The following is a 19,835-nucleotide window of genomic DNA, read 5'->3' as shown; positions in this document are numbered from 1 at the left end:
CAGTGAACACAATGCTGTTCAAGATGTTCACAAGGCTAGCCACAGCACACTGCCATTGTTTGGTCCATCTAAGAATCTTGAAATGACTTCTCATATTCCTTTACCAAATAAGCTTGTGGTAAATTATTGATTTGGTTTGAACTGGTTCAAACCAAACATATCAAGGACAAACTGGAGCTCTGACGTGGCCCATTTCAGAACTAGGAAGAGATGGGACATCCATGAAAGAGACGTGGTCGTCTTGGCCATGCTGGAAGCCATCCACTCTGAAATGACATGATGCAGGCAAAGAAAAGAGGCCTGCTCCAAGAGCCCCGACCCCTATAAAGAGGAGAGGAACTGACCAATTCAATTACAGGCTGCACAAAATGGACTGAAAAGCCCACAAGTTGTGGGACCAGGAGCTGGCAAACTGGATGAGCCGCCTCCCCACCACCCCATCAAAGGGGCAAGCTGCAAAAGAGCCAGCGTGAACCAACAAGAAGCATGTGGACAGCACCGACCAGCAGAGGAAGAATCAGCTCCACTGAGAGCCTATTGACCAACAACAAGCAAAGCCCCAGCTTTACCTGACAGCCTCCAGCCTTTACCCGAAACCAAAAACCATGTAACAAAGCAAGTCAGAAATCGGTCACATCTTGATGGCCAACCAACTGACCAACAACATTCTCTGGAAAAAGGAGAGGCAAACAAGAGGGCAAGGGCACAGGCTGAATCTAAAGACTGGGTCAACACAGTCTGTTAACAGTCAAGAAGGGCAGCGTAAAATGCAGCCCCAGAGCATGGGTGTGTGTACTGCTTGGGCAAAGCCACTGACGAAGTTATAGTAGGCACTGAAGTACCGGATCCAGAGCCAAGTACCTCAACGTCCTCACAGAGCCATTCAGAGTGGAGTTCCACTAGGGCCAGAAAACACATGACCGAAGCCAAATGAGAGAGAGCCTGAAAGTCCTCTGCCATGATGGGCCAGCAACAGCAAAAGCACTTGGGCATAGAGCAGCACCAAGCCCACATCCCAAGAAAGAGTGGGAACAAACAGGCAGTCACTGAGCAGCTCAAAAGAATGGGTGCCCAAAAACACTGGAAACACGGCCATCACCTAATTCCACTTGGGCATGTGGGAATGACAAAAAATGTGTCAAGCCCCAAAGGAAACAAGAAGTCTGTTCACTAGCCAGGACAACACCAGAACCTCATAACACAACCAACAAGGGGAAGAAGACCAAAATTCATACAGGCAAATGCTGGGTCACACAAGAGGTACTTACACAGCAACCTGTCCTCTTAAAAAGAACGTCGCTTTTGGCCGTTTGCCCATATGGTCGAATATGGATGTAATTTGAAAATGAAAAAAAAAAAAAATATATTTTTTTTTTTTTCAACAACAGTAAGTTAAGGGTCCTCTGATAGGTTAGGTGGGCAGGAAATTCTCATAAAGTTTCAAAACGGTATGAAAAACGTTAATGGAAAGAATCCTCTTCTAAGCTTGCCGAGTAAGCCGGATGACTCAAACAGAAAATGGAACAGTACATCACTTTTGTGAGTCAATTTCATTTCAAATTACGTCCAAATTTGGTCATAGCGCGCATACGAGCAAAAAGTGACGTTATTTTAAAGAGGATGGGTTGTACAGAGATCCTCATGTGCTACCAATAGAGGGACTTGAGAGGAAAGAAACCTCTGGAAGAATAGTCCCAACAGGCCTGGTTTCATGTTGAAATGAACCCTGGCAGGAGCTGCATTCAGATCAAAATCATCCAAGAAGGAGGGACACGAAATCCCCTCTCTTTCAAGCAAACAGCCCTCGTCCTAAGGTACAAAGACTCACTTGGGATCTAAGGAAACCCAAAGGCCCCTATCTTGACTCTCCCCATGCTTTGAGAACCAACCACAAAGGTTCCAGAGCAAACCAGCATCCATGCCTCACCACCTGAAATAGAAAAGCAGTCCAAGGAAGAGGTCTCGGAAGAAGTAGAAGTGGTTGGCTGGAAGGAAAACCCCTGGAACCCAAGTGGGACCAGCCGGGTCAACTTCCTCCATGCTCAAATCAGAAGGAACCCCCCTTCCCTTGCAACAGCTGAATCACATCCTGAGCTAAACCCTGCCCTGACCTGGAAACCGTCGGACTTTCTAGGGCCAGAAACAGGGGAGGAATATCAGGAGGGAAAACCACACCCTAAAGGGAAGGAAAAGGAGGTGCAGTGGGAGCTAAGGTGTTCACCAATCCGGATCCCTAAAGACAAGGCAGGCCAGTTCCAAGGCATCCAACCAGACACACACCCCCTAGACTACTGAAACCAGGCAAAACAAACCTGTAAAGTGGTTGCCACTTGATACACACAAACTTCATTAGGAAGATCAGATAAGAGAGCTACATGGGGAGTGCAAATCCCACAGGAATCCGAGTTGAAGGTATCATCGACCCAAGAGGTGGCATGGAGGAGGCAGAATGATCATCATCCTGTGGCACAGATGACAAGCATCCTTAAAGAACACACAAGGCAAGAACAGGTTCAGAGGGAATATCCATTAGCTACACCAAACCTGTAGGGAATTTCCAGGGCCTAAAGAGTAAACCAAGCAAGACACTCGGGTACTGGTGTTTCTACATGCTCGCTCCCAACCTGGGTTGGGAGTACAATACCTTCTACCACTGATGCAGTGTGTGCATCAGTGGTAGAACTGATGTTCAAGCCAGTTCTAGACTCCCTCCCTCCAAGTGGGAGGGGTGGGGCAAACATGCACATGCTTGTTTCAAGAGATTCGATTGTTGGTTTACATTGCTGGGGGGAGTTCATTCGGCGGGTTGTGAGGCTTCAGTATTTTTTTTTTTAACCCAGCAGTAGTCTGAATTGGTTTACTGACTTTCTGGATGCCTTTCCTGGTAAGTTGATAGAGTGTCATCTGCTGCCTGCACCTCTGTTAGGAGTCAGGTACTGGCTCTGGTCCCCTGTAGGCCAAACTGAACTCCATGCCTGATGCACTCTAGTATTCACCTAGTTGTGCTTGCAGGGGTTGAGCTTCAGCTCTTTGGTCTTCTCTACTGTCAACCAACTGGTGTACAGGTTCCTGAATCTACTAGGCTCTGCTAGATGGGGTTCTGGGAGTTCTACTCCCCAAGCCCGGCCCAGGGCTAGGCTAGTCTTGTGAGGGCTGGGCCAACAGACTGTTGCTTTGAGCGGCCCACAGGAACTTATATCCACCACAGCTTAGTTGGTCCGGCACTTCTTGAAGAAAACTATCTAGTTTTCTCTTAAAGATGTCCACATTTGTTCTGTCAATATTTCTTATACTTGCTGGAGTATGTTGAACAACTATGAACCTCTGATGTTTATACAGTGTTCTCTGATTGTGCTTATGGCACCCCTGCTTTTCACCGGTTCAATTCTGCAATTTTTTCTGTATCATTCACTCCAGTATGTTGTTATTTTACTGTGTAGATTTGAGATCTGGCCATCCAGCATTTTCCATGTGTATATTATTTGATATCTCTCATCTAGTTTCTAGTAAGTACATTTGGAGAGCTTTGAGACAATCCCAATAATTTAGGTGCTTTATTGTGTCTATGTATACCATATATGTTCTCTGTATTCCCTCCATTTTAGCCATCTCTCCCACTCTAAAGGGAAGAATCCTAAACTTTAGATCGTCAGACATCATTATTCCCAGATCCTTTATTGTAAGAGAGAGACCCTTGTGTAGGGAGAAATAGCAGTGTTAAATGTTGAAAAAACCAGCGTTGAATGTAATGAAACGCCATTTTCTGGGTGAGACCCGGAGGCTCCCCGGAGCTTTACCGGCTGATATGCTAATGTCAGACTTTGGCATCAGTCATGTGTATGGAGTTCTAGGGCCTACCGGGGACCACGAGCCAGAACCTGGCCCCCTCAGAGAGGCAAGGGGAGCAATGGCCTATAGAAACCCCCGTGTGGTTGGAAGCATTCTATGTCTGCCATCGACCGGGTCAAGCATCCAGAAAGGTAAGCATTCCAAAACAAACCCCTATTCTGGTGAAAATTGCTACCTAAGCCGAACTAGTGAATAGAACTCTTCAACAGAAAACACGGAAACTAGTATGACGTCATACGTCACCGCGCCGCTGTCTGCGCAGCTCCCCCCTCCCCGGGAGGGGGAAGGGGGAGCCCCAGACCTCCCACGCCGGCTATCCACCCATCAGTTCTGAGGCTGGATGTCAAAACACGCGAAAAACGCCGACCGGAGGGAGGGAGGGTTGCCGGGGAGCCTCCGGGTCTCACCCAGAAAATGGCGTTTCATTACATTCAACGCTGGTTTTCTGGGGGGAGCCCCGTCGGCTCCCCGGAGCTAACTACCCACAGAGGAAGGTCAAAGGGACAAAACCGGGAGGCGGACACCACGCACCCCCCAAGGAGGCGAGACAACCGGCAGCAAACGCCAACCCAAGGCGCCACAGCCCCGAAAATCCCGGGAACAACACGAGAACCACGAGCAGCAAGGCCCCTGCACGAACACCAAAAATCCATGCCCGAAAGACTGCAAGGCCACGTCGCCCAGACGGCAGCGAGAGCAGCGAAGCCACGAACGCCACAGGCATGAGGGAAGAACACAGGCAGCTTAGCCGCAAGAACACGGCTGACCACCCGGGACACCATCACCCGCGAACCGGGAAGAACAGAACCGGATCAACGCAAAACGCGCTCCGGACCCAAACGCCGTGGCACGCAAACAACAGCAGAGGGCAGCCACTGAACACAAAAACGACACACCCCCGGCCCGACCAACAAAGCACCAACAAACCCTGGACCCCTCCAGAATGCAGCAGCCCCACCCCGCGCCAGAAAAGATGGAGACTGCTGCCATCAAACAACCAAAACGCTAAAACCGAAGGAGCAAGAAAACACAGCGAACCGACCCCCAGAGGCAAAGGCCCAAAGGAAAGAGCCGACGAAAAAACACACCGGAACCGAAGGGGCACTACCAACCGAGGAGAAGACAGAGCACGCTGACCAGAGACCAGGATGGTGCAAGCGGCGCATGAACAGGCCGGAGGTGAAATGACGCACAAGACAGCTGACTAACGGTGCAGAAGCAACACCAAGACCGAAAGCAAGCTGAAGCGGCTCCGCCTGTGCCGCACGAAAAGAGGCGACAGTATGTGGCAAGACGACGGCTCCCAACCCCCACTAGAAAACCAAGCCGAGAGTAAACCAAGCCAACAAGAAGGACCCACCGAAGAAGGGACAGGAAAAGGAAGGACCGCCAAAATACCCCATACTGCCGCCAAGAAAGCACGCAGGTGGGACACCTACCACGAAGCCACCCGACCACCAACCGGAGGCGAGACCACGAGGCAGAACATAAGCAGCCCCGACAAGGCCCCCCCGAGCCCAGGAAAAAGGCGGAGCCGCGAGAAGATCTCGGGCGCGACCACCGAAACCCAGGCGGCACAAGGAGATGGAACGTCTGCCGAACAGAAAAACTCCGAAGCATGCAAGCCCGCCAGGAGTTCAGAAACGACGGGTCCGACGCGAGACATCGCAAGAACCCCCCCAAAAAAATAAAACAACAACAACCGGCAGGGCAAGCTAGGAAAACCAAAGAAGGCGGAAGGGTCGCCGCCAGAACAGGACCCGAACCAAGGGGCACGAACAACTGCAACAGACCGAGACAAAGAAGCACATCACAGGACACAGGCTGACCAACGCCTAAGAACACACGCAGAACATTCCTGCTGCAGAAGAGGCAGGAAGAAAGAGCAGAAGCACAAAAAAAAAAAAAAAACCAGGAGAACAACCAGGGGTGGACAATCAGGCAGGGACAAAAACCCCACGCAATCCCCAGGCACAAAATGGCAGCAAAGCGCCACTCCACAACCGGACACAGGAACAAGGACACGCCACCGTGAAACACGGTACCAATGCTCACGTGCAGCAGCAGCAGCAACAGGCACCACTGCAACATGCAACATGTAAATAGCAACTCCCCTCTGCAAAGGCAGAGAACGGAGCAGGCAGACCCCAGACAGGGCCAACGGAGACACGACAAAACCCTGCAGGCCCAGAAACCTGCACCAGGCGACCGACGGCGGAGAAACCCCGCTCGATACCTGCTGGATGAGGTACTGGGAGCTCTTTTACACCTCAAGCCCGGCCCAAGGTCAGGCCAGACCGGCCAGAGGATGGCCCACCAGGCAGCTGCTAGGAGCAGTCCACCGGCCCACATACCCCCACAACCAGGACGGGCCGGAACTGCCATACGAAAACAGGCCAGTGCGCCCTGGAAGTCCACGGACGAACCAGCAAGAAGGCTTATGCTCGCAAGTAGGTCGTGTAACAAGCACAGACCACTGATGGTAATACAGTGTCCCCCAAAAGTGCCAATAGCACCACTGCACTCCACTGGTACTATCCCGCAAGTTCTACCAGATAGGCGGGACCCAAGAGCCAGAGCTCAAATCCTGCAAGCACAGCCAGGAGCCTCACCAGGTGAGTACAGAACCAACCCTACAACCCCCACACCTCACAACATTAAAAAAGGAGGGTCCCCTGAACGACTCCAGCATGGGTTGGACATGCACATGAGGGGGACAGGAAGGGGTGATAAAGGGACAGTCACTGGTGTGCGAACGGTCTCAGTCGTACAAAATTATACCTAAATAAAGACAGGTATATGAACACCGCCGCATCCAGCGCCCGGCCAAAAGACGCCAGACCGCAGAAACTCACCTGGCGAATGGTGGCTCGAACTTGACACGACTCAACCGTGCCCAGAAGAACTTGGGAGCACCGCCAGGTGAAGACGCCAGAGCCGGACCCGCAGGAGAACAGGGAGAGGCGAAGGAGGCGGTCCACACCCATGACACAGAAAACCGCGGTGTCCTCCCCACAACTGGGAACCAGGACACCCCTGGCGCAAAGGGGCACATACCGCAGCCAGGGAGAAGAACGAGAGGCGAAGCACTGTAGCAAAAAAGGGCGCAAAACCCCAGCACTGAACCATCGCCCAGACCAAAACAAACTCCACGGCGCATGCGCATAACACGCTGGCCGAACCGCACACCCTCCCTGCGGGAAGGCGCCAGCCAGGACTATTGCACGAGAAAAAGAGCCAAAAGAGGAAGCAGGAACAATAAAACCGGCCAAAGAAGCAAAGAGCCCAAAAAAAGGGAACCCAAACGGGCGACAAGTAGCCCAAACGGGCGACAAGTAGCCCAAACGGCCGACAAGTAGCCCAACCGGGCGACAAGTAGCCCAACCGGGCGACAAGTAGCCCAACAGGGCGACAAGTAGCCCAACAGGGCGACAAGTAGCCCAAACAGGGCGACAAGTAGCCCAACAGGGCGACAAGTACTAGGAGCCGACAGACGTTCCAATAATGCGGGAAGTAGCGAAAAACCTTCCCGTACCCTCGAGAACACAGAAGCCAACACTAGTCCCGAAGGCACACGAAGGCGCAGGCGCACCCGAGATCAAAAGTCACGCAGAACCCCATCGAACGGGGAAACATGACAAAAACACCGTCCCAAAAAGCGGGGGAGGAAACATCCACCCACAGGACGGAACCAACCGACTCAAAGGCCAAGGAACCGAGCCCGGGGAGGGGCCGACGTCCAACAGCACGTACGGCGAGTGGGGAGGAAAGACCCCACTCCGCGTAACCACAAGCCCCGCCGAGAGGGGGATAAAACCCCCCACGGGGTCTAACGGGGCCAAGGCCCCCCCAAGTCAGCCCCTCCCCAGCCCCGGGAACCTACACGACAGGCCCCGGGGCCGAGCCGTTCCCCCAAAGCCCCGGCCGTACCAGAAAACCGGGGCAGCCGTGAAAACACTAAGGAAGGGAGCCCACTGGCAGACTCATACAACACGGCTGGAGGAACAGGCCCAAATGCCCCCGTCACTACCCCGGAAGGGGAATTCCCCGAGACTGCCCGAGTCTCAACACCACCAAACACCCCGCCCTGAACCTACAGACGGTAAGGAACCGGATACAGGCAGGAAGGGTGAACCAGGGGAAAGACAAGGGGGCGTGGATGGAACCGAAGCAACCAACACCCCCAAGTCCCAAAACGAAATACAACGGGGCAGCCCCGGGGCTCCCGGGGAGGAAACCACGAGAACGTTGCCACCACCAAGGCTCAAGTGCAACGCCCCTGCTGCCCGCACCCGCTTTGTTAGCACAACTGGGTAACCGAGCCACAACGAGCAACCAAACTCGCAGGACACCGGGTCGAAGGTGTCACCGACCCCACAGGCAGCAGACGGAGGCAAAACAGAGAGTCACCCAGAGACAAAAGGTGAGAGCAACCCTCAAACTCGCTGGAAGCGAGGGGGGGGCTCTGGGGTCACATCCATCGGACCCGCGCGCCCCCAGGGGTTTCCCAGGGTCCCGAGCGTTTACTTTACGAGGACTCGCGCTCAGGTAATCCCAGGCAGGGTACTGCTAACCGGCACCCAAGCTACCAAACAACTTTCTAAGAGCTGAACCCCCGGGACGTGTACACTCACGGGGACCTAGCAGGGGGTACCACCAGAAATACTCAGAACACAAGGGACACAAGGGGCAAGAACGAAGGCAGACCCCCCCACCAGGTATATAAACAAAAGAAAAAGAAAACCCCGCAAGAGGACAGCGTACCCAAGCGGAACAGAGCCGGCCGCTATGATTGGTAAAGACAAGCTGCACAGTACCCCGCGCCCCACCAGTGCAAACACTGCCCCTTACTCTAAGGCGAACAAGGGAGACAGAACACCCGAGCACACAAAGAGCGGCCGAAAACCAAGCGGTAAACGGCCAAGCAGGGGCAGGACCCAAGGAACTTGTGGAAGGTGGCCCCAAGCCCCAAGGGCAGTACTTACAGGGCACCTAGGGAAGGGAACCCTAGGCGCATGCAGCCCGAGTACTGAAGAATCACACCCGGCTCACGCACCACCTAGAAAACAGACACCACACTCTAGGTACAGTGCTGAAACAACCACTGGAGCCGGAGCACATAACCATTGCCTATAGCATCAGCCGAAGAACTGATGGGTGGATAGCCGGCGTGGGAGGTCTGGGGCTCCCCCTTCCCCCTCCCGGGGAGGGGGGAGCTGCGCAGACAGCGGCGCGGTGACGTATGACGTCATACTAGTTTCCGTGTTTTCTGTTGAAGAGATATATTCACTAGTTCGGCTTAGGTAGCAATTTTCACCAGAATAGGGGTTTGTTTTGGAATGCTTACCTTTCTGGATGCTTGACCCGGTCGATGGCAGACATAGAATGCTTCCAACCACACGGGGGTTTCTATAGGCCATTGCTCCCCTTGCCTCTCTGAGGGGGCCAGGTTCTGGCTCGTGGTCCCCGGTAGGCCCTAGAACTCCATACACATGACTGATGCCAAAGTCTGACATTAGCATATCAGCCGGTAAAGCTCCGGGGAGCCGACGGGGCTCCCCCCAGAAAACAGTCTGGAACTCTGACCCCTTTCAGATGCACAGAGCATCATCTCAACAGGAAAATGTAATCTCCTAAAAAAAAAAAACCAGCGTTGAATGTAATGAAACGCCATTTTCTGGGTGAGTCCCGGAGGCTCCCCGGAGCTATCCAGGCTGAATGGATATGTATAACTTTCTGGCATCAGTCAAAGTGCTAGGAGTTCTTGCCTACCGGGGACCACGAGCCAGAACCTGGCCCCCTCAGAGAGGCACGAGGAGCAATGACCTATAGAAACCCCCTTGTGATTGGGAGCATTCTATGTCTGCCATTGACCGGGACAGGCACCCAGAAAGGTAGGCGCCCCAAAACAAACCCCTTTTCTGGTGAAATTATTGCTACCGAAAGCCGAACGAGTGGACAGAACTCCCCAAACAAAATTATCAAACTAGCATGACGTCATCATGTCGCCGCGCCACCGTCTGCGCACCCCCCCCTCCCCTAGAGGGGGAAGGGGGAGCCCCAGACCCTCCACGCCGGTGATTCAACTGGATGTCAAAAGACGCGAAAACGCCGCCAACCGGAGGGAGGGAGGGATGCCGGGGAGCCTCCGGGACTCGCCCAGAAAATGGCGTTTCATTACATTCAACGCTGGTTTTCTGGGGGGAGCCCCGTTGGCTCCCCGGAGCTACCTTACCAAAAGATAAGTAAAACAGGGAAGAAACCGGAGGCAGATACCACACGTCCTAACTCAACAACCAAAACCAGAAACAAAAAGACCAAAACGAGAAGAAAAAGACCACCCAGGCCAACGACCAGGACGGCCCCAAAACTCAAGAGCAGGCCAGAGGGGAACGATGCCCAGGACAGCAAGTGGAATGGAGCAGAAGGAACTGTAACACTGAACACAAGCAGGCGCAGCTCTGCCAGCACCACCCAACATGAGGTGACAGGACAATCCCAGACAACGGTCCCAGAACAACCCCGAAGGGAAGATAAACCAACCCTATCAAAGACCGAAGGACCCTTCGCAGCGATAGGAAAACCAAACACCGCCCCCGAGACGAAACGTGCAGGTGGGAGACCAATAACGAACCCACCTGTGCCGACACAAACGACGAGAAACGAACACCATGATCGAAAGCGCAAAACGCGAATCTAAAAACAGCGACCCCGCAACCCAAAGGAGCAAACGAACCAGCTCCAGCAGGGAAGAATGATACACGCATCCCCGAGGCATCCAAGAGGAGAACCACCGAGGACGAGAACTGGAGGAAAACAAACACACCCGGTCCGGAAAAGGAACAAGGAAAAACCGAAACCAGGACCGGAACCCAGCAAACCCGGTTCCAAGAAAAGGAACCAGGAAGGCAGGAGAGGCAGACCCAAAAGTCCACCCCCCCCCCCACAGACAGCACAACCCGAAGCCTGCAGAAAACCATACAGAAATCGCAGGAACTTGGTACCAAAATGGAACACCGGAGAAGTCCAAAAGCAGGACGTGGAACATGGACAGAGGTCCACCGGAGCACCAAACAGGATAATCAAGAAGCATTGACTCAGATACACAAAAAGTGTAGCATGGGGGAGGAAAACCACGAATACGGCCCAAAGAGCGGCCGGGAAGTAACGCACACGACCAACCACAAAATGTGTAGAGGAGCGCGTACATACCTGAGGGACCTTATGGACAGCAGGGTTATCTTGAGGTTCTTGAGAAGATCTCTCCCTCAGCTATGTGAGGGTGCAGTCAGGCACCGAAGATAGGCAAGGAAAGTGTCCAGACAGGGAAAAGACCCAGGGGTCTACAACGAAAACAAAAGCACCGCAATGCGGGGCAGAGCCCCACAGGACAACAAAGAACAAGAGATGGACAAAAGGCACTAAAGACGCATGCAAGGTGACCAAACACCACACCCAACACTCCAGTCAGGAGCCATCGACGCAATCCCGCCAAGCGGGGAAGAGTAAACAAGGATGGAACAGTGAACAAGGGTGGAGGAAGGAGTAGAGTATCCCAAGAAGATACTCGCTCCAAACGCATGAGCCTAACGAGAGAAGCAAAGCTCCACAAAGTACCAACGACGGAACTCAAACCGTTCCGTATGTCCAACAAAAAGTCCTGCCAACCTATGGGAAACTGAGGCGGCGCCTAAGCATATAACCAGCAGAGTAGCGAATAATAACTAGTCTACCGGCAAGTGTGGTCTAGAACAGACATTCGAGGCACCGTACCGACACTCAGTGCGCCCAACCCGCACCATTGCCCGCAAACGATCACCCAAAACTACTGTATATGCAACAAAAGATAAGTAGTCCCTTAGTGTTTGTGTTAATTGACCAATCTCCACGAAACAATAGAAACTGGGATAATGGCACACGCCACCCGAGCGGCACAGTAACAGGCCCGGTGATGTGCGGAACCAATTACCACGTAACGTGGCGGTGGGGCCCCACTATTGGTGCAAGGGCGGGTTGGACATGTAAGTGAGTGGGAATGTATGATAATATACTTGTTTGAGGAGCTGTTTACTGGAGACAGTTAAGCAAATCCCAGCTGTGTCGGGGTACAAGTGACCGGATGAACTACCCAGCAGGTATTCCTCCTATCGGGAAGTGTTGTACATGCTGCTATGGCGGTGTGTCTACTCACAAGATGAGTGGCGCTGCCCAATAAACTCGCCCCTCAGAGCAATATTTAATTTAAATTAGTAGCTGCCTCGCACGGGCCAACAGGCCCTCCGCAGGGCCATTGTACTTATGTTCGAATGCAGGTACGCACAAGGGGACACAGGAGGTAGTGAGCACCCAAAGGAGCCAGACACTAAAAAGAACCCGAGTAATGGCAGAGGGAAAGGAAGCCAAAAGCACCAAAATGCCATGTGGAGGAGGCAGACGCCACCCACAGGAGCAAACAAGACGACAGAGCCCAGAAGGCTCAGGAAACTGCGCAACCGTCAACTGACAGGAGAGGCAGGGCCCAAGAGCCAGAGCTCAACCCCCGCAAGCACTACTATGCAAGCACCCCACCAAAAGTGAGAACCAGCACTAGGCCGACAGAAGCGCCAGACAAGACAACCTCACTTGCAGAGCAGACACACGACCATGCCACGACACAGGCGAGCCAAGTAACATACTAGGATCAGTGCTAAAGGTGTGCCCGAAAGCCATGCATACTCGAGGCAGTAGGCACAGTATGTACCCTTACCTGAATAAAATGCGAGGTCGAAGGAGAATACGGCCAGAGGTGCGCGCCCTGCAGAAGACGAAGCAGGACAAAGGGAGAACAAAGTGACATCCCCCGACATAAATCCAAAACACCCTCAGCATCCAGAGGGCCACGACGGGAGGGAGAAACGAGCAAGAAGCCGTAGAAAACCACTAGAAACGGCGCGAACACACGAGCATACCGCCCGTAAACAAAACGCACAACGCGGCCCCAGCACACGAGGTACGAAACGCACCACCCGTCCACCGGGAGGCGTGGCTCGTACACCAGGCGGACACACAAATCGTACACACAACGTACAGACATCGTACAAACACCAGGAAGGTGTGCGGAACGAAGACAAAGAACGCCGAAACTGGAAGTAGAGACGACGCGAAAACAAAACAAGGCGAAAACGAAGCAAAAGAAAAACAGATGAAGGAAGGGAACCAACAAGGCCGACAAAAAAAACCATGGAAACCATATCGAAAATCAACAGACGTTCCAATAATAGTGGAAGGTACGAAGAGACTCGTGAACCAACGAGAACGCTTTGCCATATCTATAAATCCATCATTCTTTGTAAAATCTCTCGGACGTACGTACCTTACCTAAATAAACATTTATATTTATTATTTATTTAGAACCCCGACAAGCACCCCTAACCAAGGAACTTGCAGGTACAATGATACGAAATGGTTGAGGCCCTGCGTACTAGGCCAAGATAGAAATCCATCAATGTTTGTTACACACCTTGTATGGATGTACCTTACCTGAACACTTTTTTTTTTTCGTGAACAGCATCATGACATAAGAGCGAAAAGGGTAAGGAAAAAGGGGGTGAAACACCCCCATGAATGACGGGACCGACGAACCCGAAGGAACACGGAACCGAACCCAGGGAGGGGTATACCCGAAAACAACAGGAACACAGAGGGAAGGAACAACCCCACTCTGAGGAACTGCCAGCCCCACACCAAAGGTACAAAGACCCAAGAGGGGCAAACGGGGCCGAGGCCCCTCAGGTAACCCCTCCCTAACCCCGGGAACCTCTACGGCATGACCCAGGGCCGAGCCGCACCCCCAAAGCCCCAGCTTAACAAGGAAAAGCCGGGGCAGCCGAGCAAACACTAATGAAGGGAGCCCACTGGTCAGACCCATACGGCACGGCTGGAGGAACCGACTCGAATGCCTCCGCCGCCACCAAGGAAGAGGAAAACCCCCCGAGACCGCCCGAGTCTCAACCCAATCAGACCCCGCCCCAACCCCAAAACCCTCCTATAGTTCGGAGCAGGAAGCATGGGAGGAAGTGAGTAGAACAGAAGTGGAGGAACAAGAAACGGAAGGAGCCAGAGCCGAAGCGACCCCCATCCCCGAGTCCAGACCCCAACCACCAAAACGGGGCAGCCTCGGGGCATCCGGGGCCACAAACCAAGAGCGTTGCAGCAACACACACCCAGCAAGCAACGCCGCAGCCGCCTGCACCCGATTATCAAGACCAGTGGCCTGGGTGAAGGAGAGTGCATACCGACAACAATCATCGGACGACTCCGGGTCACAAGAACAACGACCCAACAGGCAGCATGGCGGAGGCACAACAGGTGAGTGTCACCCTGAGACAATGGGACAGAGCAACCTTCAAACTCGCAGGACGTGAGGGGGACTCCGGGGACACATCTAGGGGACCACAGAGTCCCCGTGGGGTTTCCCAGGGCCCTTAGCCTTTGGTACACGCTAAGGGAAGCCCAGGCAGGGTACAGCGAACCGGCGCCCAAATCTACCAACAAACTGCTAAAGCTGAACCCCCCGGGACGTGTCCACTCACGGGGGCCAAGCGGGGAGTACCGCCTACAGAAGAATTCGAAAGAAATTCACCTAGAACAGGAAAGGGGGACCATAGTAAAAGCAGACCCCCCACCAGGCAAAAACAAAAACAAAAGAAAAACCCAGCAAGAGGACAACGTACCCAGGCGGAACAGAGCCGGCCGCTGTTAATGGTGAAAACTAGCTGTGCAGTACCCCACGCCCCTACCAGTGGCAAAAACTACCACCTACCCAGAGACAAACCAGGGCAACAAAACCCCAGCCGACTCCAAGGGCGGCCCAGTACCAAGCAGTAAAGGACACATCGGAGGCAGAACCCAAGGTGACTTGTGGAAGGTGGCCCCAAGCCCCAAGGGCAGTACTTACAGGGCACCTAGGGAAGATAGCCCTAGGCGTATGCAGCCCGAGTACTGTGGAATCTTACTCCTGGCTCACACCCCACCGGTAGAGACAGTCCACACCACAAGGCACAGAACTGAAACAAAAACCGGAGCCAGAGGCACTCGACCAGCCAGTATGACCATCAGCCAAGAACTGCCAGTTGGATCGCCGGCGTGGAGGGTCTGGGGCTCCCCCTTCCCCCCTCTCGGGGAGGGGGGAGTTGCGCAGACGGTGGCGCGGCGACATGATGACGTCATGCTAGTTTGATAATTTTGTTTGGGGAGTTCTGTCCACTCGTTCGGCTTTCGGTAGCAATAATTTCACCAGAATAGGGGTTTGTTTTGGGGCGCCTACCTTTCTGGGTGCCTGTCCTGGTCGATGGCAGACATAGAATGCTCCCAATCACAAGGGGGTTTCTATAGGCCATTGCTCCTCGTGCCTCTCTGAGGGGGCCAGGTTCTGGCTCGTGGTCCCCGGTAGACAAGAACTCCTAGCACTTTGACTGATGCCAGAAAGTTATACATATCTATTCAACTCCGGAGAGCTGACGGGGCTTCCCCCAGAAAAGTACTATATACTCTAGTTTGCATATTGTATCCAAAAATCCCAGATCTAGGAACAATTAAAATCCGATTACCAGTAAAGTGAATCAAGTATATATTTCTCAATAATTCATCAAGTATATTTATCAGGATAGATATCATAATTCAAGCAACCAAACTGAAGGTTCACTATTAATATATAAAGTGAGTCATTACCCAAGAATTCGAGACGCACTACAACTGTCTGCCCCCTGATAGTCACACAACACTAGTAAACACGACTAAGTCACCTTTCATGTTCAACTCACCAAGTGTCTGCCTATAGCTGGACAGAGAAGGAGGGGGGGGGGGGAGGGTCTGTAGTTGACAGAGACTGTTCCACCCCATCCGGCTGACAGCCTCCCTGGCTATGCTGTCCTCTGTTCTGCTCTGCTGGCTGTTCTCCTGTCTTATTCTCTCGAATCTACAGCTTCCCGAGTATTTATTTGGGGACCAACTAGCTAACTCCGCCCACAAGTAGATAGCCCCAGGCCCTCTACCAAGCCACTCCTTAAACTGGCAGCTTGTTTGAAGGCTATCAGGCTACAATTATCGAATTAGCAGAAGCAAGGTGAAATTCGCACGAGCTGACCTCAGGTCGACTTGAGGTCATTAACGCTTAGAGGTGTGAGTTTCAAGCCGACAGAATGGCGCCACTCAAATCCTTGTCTGTGACTCATGAACTATATATATATTAAATAAAACTAAACAAAACACCTTTACGGTGTTACATGATGTGGGCTTCTGGGGACAGGTTCGGTGGGATATCAAACCCAAGATCTTTCTCTCTACTTGACTCTTGAAGGATTTCACCTCCCAGATGATACCTTGTGTTCGGCCTCCTGCTCCCTTCACCTAATTTCATTACTATGGCCACTAAAGTTTAACTCAAGTAAGTGTATAGTAGTAGATGGGAGCCATCTAAGCAAGGTAGTTTCAGGGAGCTACTAAGGGCTCCCCCAGAAAATATGTTAACCATAAGAACATAATCCTAAATTATAGCAAATGATTCAGTAACAAATATCTTCTAAATAAAATGTTTGAAAATACAGCAATTATATTTATTTCCTACCTTTGCCTTGGCACTAAATTGCTTGGTGCCACCCACTTCTTCACTATCACTGTCCACGTAGATTGTCAAGTCACAAGAAGCAGCATGAGACTCTATTACTTGTGATCGGAATAATTCTGAAAAAAAAACACAAAGGAGACGGTAAGAATAATAATGTCTTTATTCACCTATAAATTATCTATGTAATACTGTATTAACATTATGAAGATTATAACCCATCACAAGTGATTTATAAGTATTTAGTAAAATTTTGTAACTCAATACTCAACTCATTCCTCAAAATTAGAGTATTGTACATATAGCAATAGAGCATGTACATGTACAAAATGTAACATGTACAAAATAGAGACTACTGAACTCATTTAACACTCCACATTTTTGTACTTTTGGAAATGTAACAAACAATTTAGAAAAAACTATCGTTGAATGTAATGAAACGTCATTTTCTGGGCGAAGCCCCGGAGGCTCCCTGAAGCTAACTGAACTGATATGTGCTATATTTGAGGTCATCAGTTACAGGAGTCCTTATGCCTACCGGGGACCACGAGCCAGAACCTGGTCCCCTCAGAGAGGCGCAGGAAGCAATGGCCTTTGAGCACTTTACATTTAAGGTATGTCATATTCTGCCATCATCCAGGGTAGGCACTCAGAATGAAAGGCGAACCAAAACAAACAACTAGCTGCTAAAAATTGTGATCTATAGCCAGAAAAGCAAAGAAACTCCTGCAGAAATAAAATAAAATAAAAAGAAACTAGCAACCCTGTCCGCAACTAGTACTCCCGCTCGTTAGCGTATCCACCCCCCCCCCCACCGAAAAGGGGGAGGGGGAGCTGGCCGCCCACCATCTCAGTTCTAAGCATGATGTAAAAAACTGCCAACAGGAGGGAGGGAGGGAGGGTGTCAGGGAGTCTTTGGGGCTTTGCCCAGAAAATGGCGTTTCATTATATTCAACGTTGGTTTTTCTGAGGGAGCCCCGTTGGTGCTGGTTTTCTGGGGGAGCCCCGTTGGCTCTCTGAAGCTAACTACCCACAGAGAAGGAAAAACAGGAACATACCCGGGAGGTATATCTGGAGCCTTGGAGCCATGTACGGGCTCCAAAACCCACGTGTCCAAATGTCAACCTAAAACATGTTCCCAAAAAACACGACGAGCACTGCCGTACGGCAAGGGCATGAGGGTAGACTACATGCTGGCTAGACTTAAGGACACTGTGGACAACCTAAGACATGAGCCCGGGAACAGGGAACCAGGGAAATCAAATCCACCCAAAGAGTGACCACCATCACTGAACTAGTGGCCTACAAAGAGCGGCCACCATGGGACACAACACGTGATGCACCCCCAGCCTAACCAACCAAGCATCCATCATCACTGGACATCATCGGCAGCCTACCATCACATTCTTCGCCAGAAAAGGAGAAAGCTGCAACCGAACAAAACGACGACCCTGACCAAAGGAACAGAACCTCTAGGGCCAGAGAAGAAGCTCCCCAACCTTAGCGCCAGAGACCAAGGCCAACAAAAATACAGCCGGCCAAAACCAATCACCAACCGAATGAGCCACCACAAAACGAGAAGACTGAACAGAAAGAACCTGGTCCAAAGACCAGGAGGCTCAGGCAGTGCATGAGCAGGCTGGAGGAGAAAAAACCCACGTTGAATGTAATGAAACGTCATTTTCTGAGTGAGACCCGGTGACTCCTTGGAGCTATCCAGGCTGATATTGATATATTAGACCCTGGCATCAGTCAATGTGCATTGAGTTCTAGGCCTACCAGGGACCACGAGCCAAATTCTGGTCCCCTCAGAGAGGGGACCAGACCAGAGCAATGGCCTATAGAAACCTCCCGTGTGGTTGGAAGCAGTTTACGTCTGCCATCGACCGGGTCAAGCATCCAGAGGGGTAAGCACCCCAAAACAAACCCCTATTCTGGTTCAAATATTGCTACTGAAAGCCAAACTAGTGGGACAGAACTCCCCAAATGAAAACAAGCAAAGGAGAACGACGTCACCACATCTCCACACCGCTGTCTGTGCAACCCCCCCTTTTCCCAGGAGGGGGAAAGGGGGAAGCACCAGACCCTCATGCTGGCTATCCACCCTGCAGTTAACCTCCCGTGTGGTTGGAAGCAGTTTACGTCTGCCATCGACCGGGTCAAGCATCCAGAGGGGTCAGCACCCCAAAACAAACCCCTATTCTGGTTCAAATATTGCTACTGAAAGCCAAACTAGTGGGATAGAACTCCCCAAATGAAAACAAGCAAAGGAGAACGACGTCACCACATCTCCACACTGCTGTCTGTGCAACCCCCCCTTTTCCCAGGAGGGGGAAAGGGGGAAGCACCAGACCCTCATGCTACCTACCTTGAGGCTACCTTGAGGTGCTTCCGGGGCTTAGTGTCCCCGCGGCCCGGTCGTCGACCAGGCCTCCTGGTTGCTGGACTGATCAACCAGGCTGTTAGACGCGGCTGCTCGCAGCCTGACGTATGAGTCACAGCCTGGTTGATCAGGTATCCTTTGGAGGTGCTTATCCAGTTCTCTCTTGAACACTGTGAGGGGTTTGCCAGTTATGCCCCTTATGTGTAGTGGAAGCGTGTTGAACAGTCTCGGGCCTCTGATGTTGATAGAGTTCTCTCTCAGAGTACCTGTTGCACCTCTGCTTTTCAACGGGGGTATTCTGCACATCCTGCCATGTCTTCTGGTCTCATGTGGTGTTATTTCTGTGTGCAGGTTTGGGACCAGCCCCTCAATTATTTTCCACGTGTAAATTATTATGTATCTCTCCCGCCTGCGCTCAAGGGAGTACAGATTTAGGCTCTTTAGTCGGTCCCAGTAATTTAGATGTTTTACTGAGTGGATTCTAGCAGTAAAGGATCTCTGCACGCTCTCTAGGTCAGCAATTTCTCCAGCTTTGAAAGGGGCTGTCATTGTGCAGCAGTACTCCACTCTAGATAGCACAAGCGTTTTGAAAAGTATCATCATCGGTATAGCATCTCTAGTGTGAAAAGTTCTCGTTATCCAACCTGTCATTTTTCTTGCAGTTGTGACGGCTACTTTATTGTGTTCTTTAAAGGTAAGGTCTTCCGACATGAGTACACCCAGGTCCTTTACATTGCCTTTTCGTTCTATGTTATGATTTGCCTGCGTTTTGTACGTGGTTCCTGTTTTTATGTTTTCAATTTTTCCGTAGCGCATGAGCTGAAACTTATCCTCGTTGAATACCATATTATTTTCTGTAGCCCATAGAAAGACCTGATCAACATCTGATTGGAGGTTTGCCGTGTCCTCTATGTTGCCAACTCTCATGAAAATCCTAGTGTCATCTGCAAAGGATGATACAGTGCTATAGGTTGTGTTCTGGTCTATGTCCGATATGAGGAT

At 51.7% G+C, this 19,835-nt stretch overlaps 1 protein-coding gene across 1 annotated transcript in view; it reads right to left on the bottom strand.

Annotated features, from left to right (window-relative positions):
* LOC123755302 (uncharacterized) overlaps positions 1 to 19,835 on the bottom strand; it is a 144,200-nt gene that overhangs the window by 27,765 nt on the left and 96,600 nt on the right. The window contains exon 9 of the mRNA XM_045737791.2: positions 16,454 to 16,569. Coding sequence (XP_045593747.1) covers positions 16,454 to 16,569 — 116 coding nt within the window. The remainder of the gene's footprint in view (positions 1 to 16,453; positions 16,570 to 19,835) is intronic.

This window comes from Procambarus clarkii, chromosome 20, assembly GCF_040958095.1.
Source record: "Procambarus clarkii isolate CNS0578487 chromosome 20, FALCON_Pclarkii_2.0, whole genome shotgun sequence".
Taxonomy (NCBI): Eukaryota; Metazoa; Arthropoda; class Malacostraca; order Decapoda; family Cambaridae; genus Procambarus; species Procambarus clarkii.
Note: the sequence above shows the minus strand (reverse complement) of the source record. Positions and strands in the feature narration are given on the sequence as shown.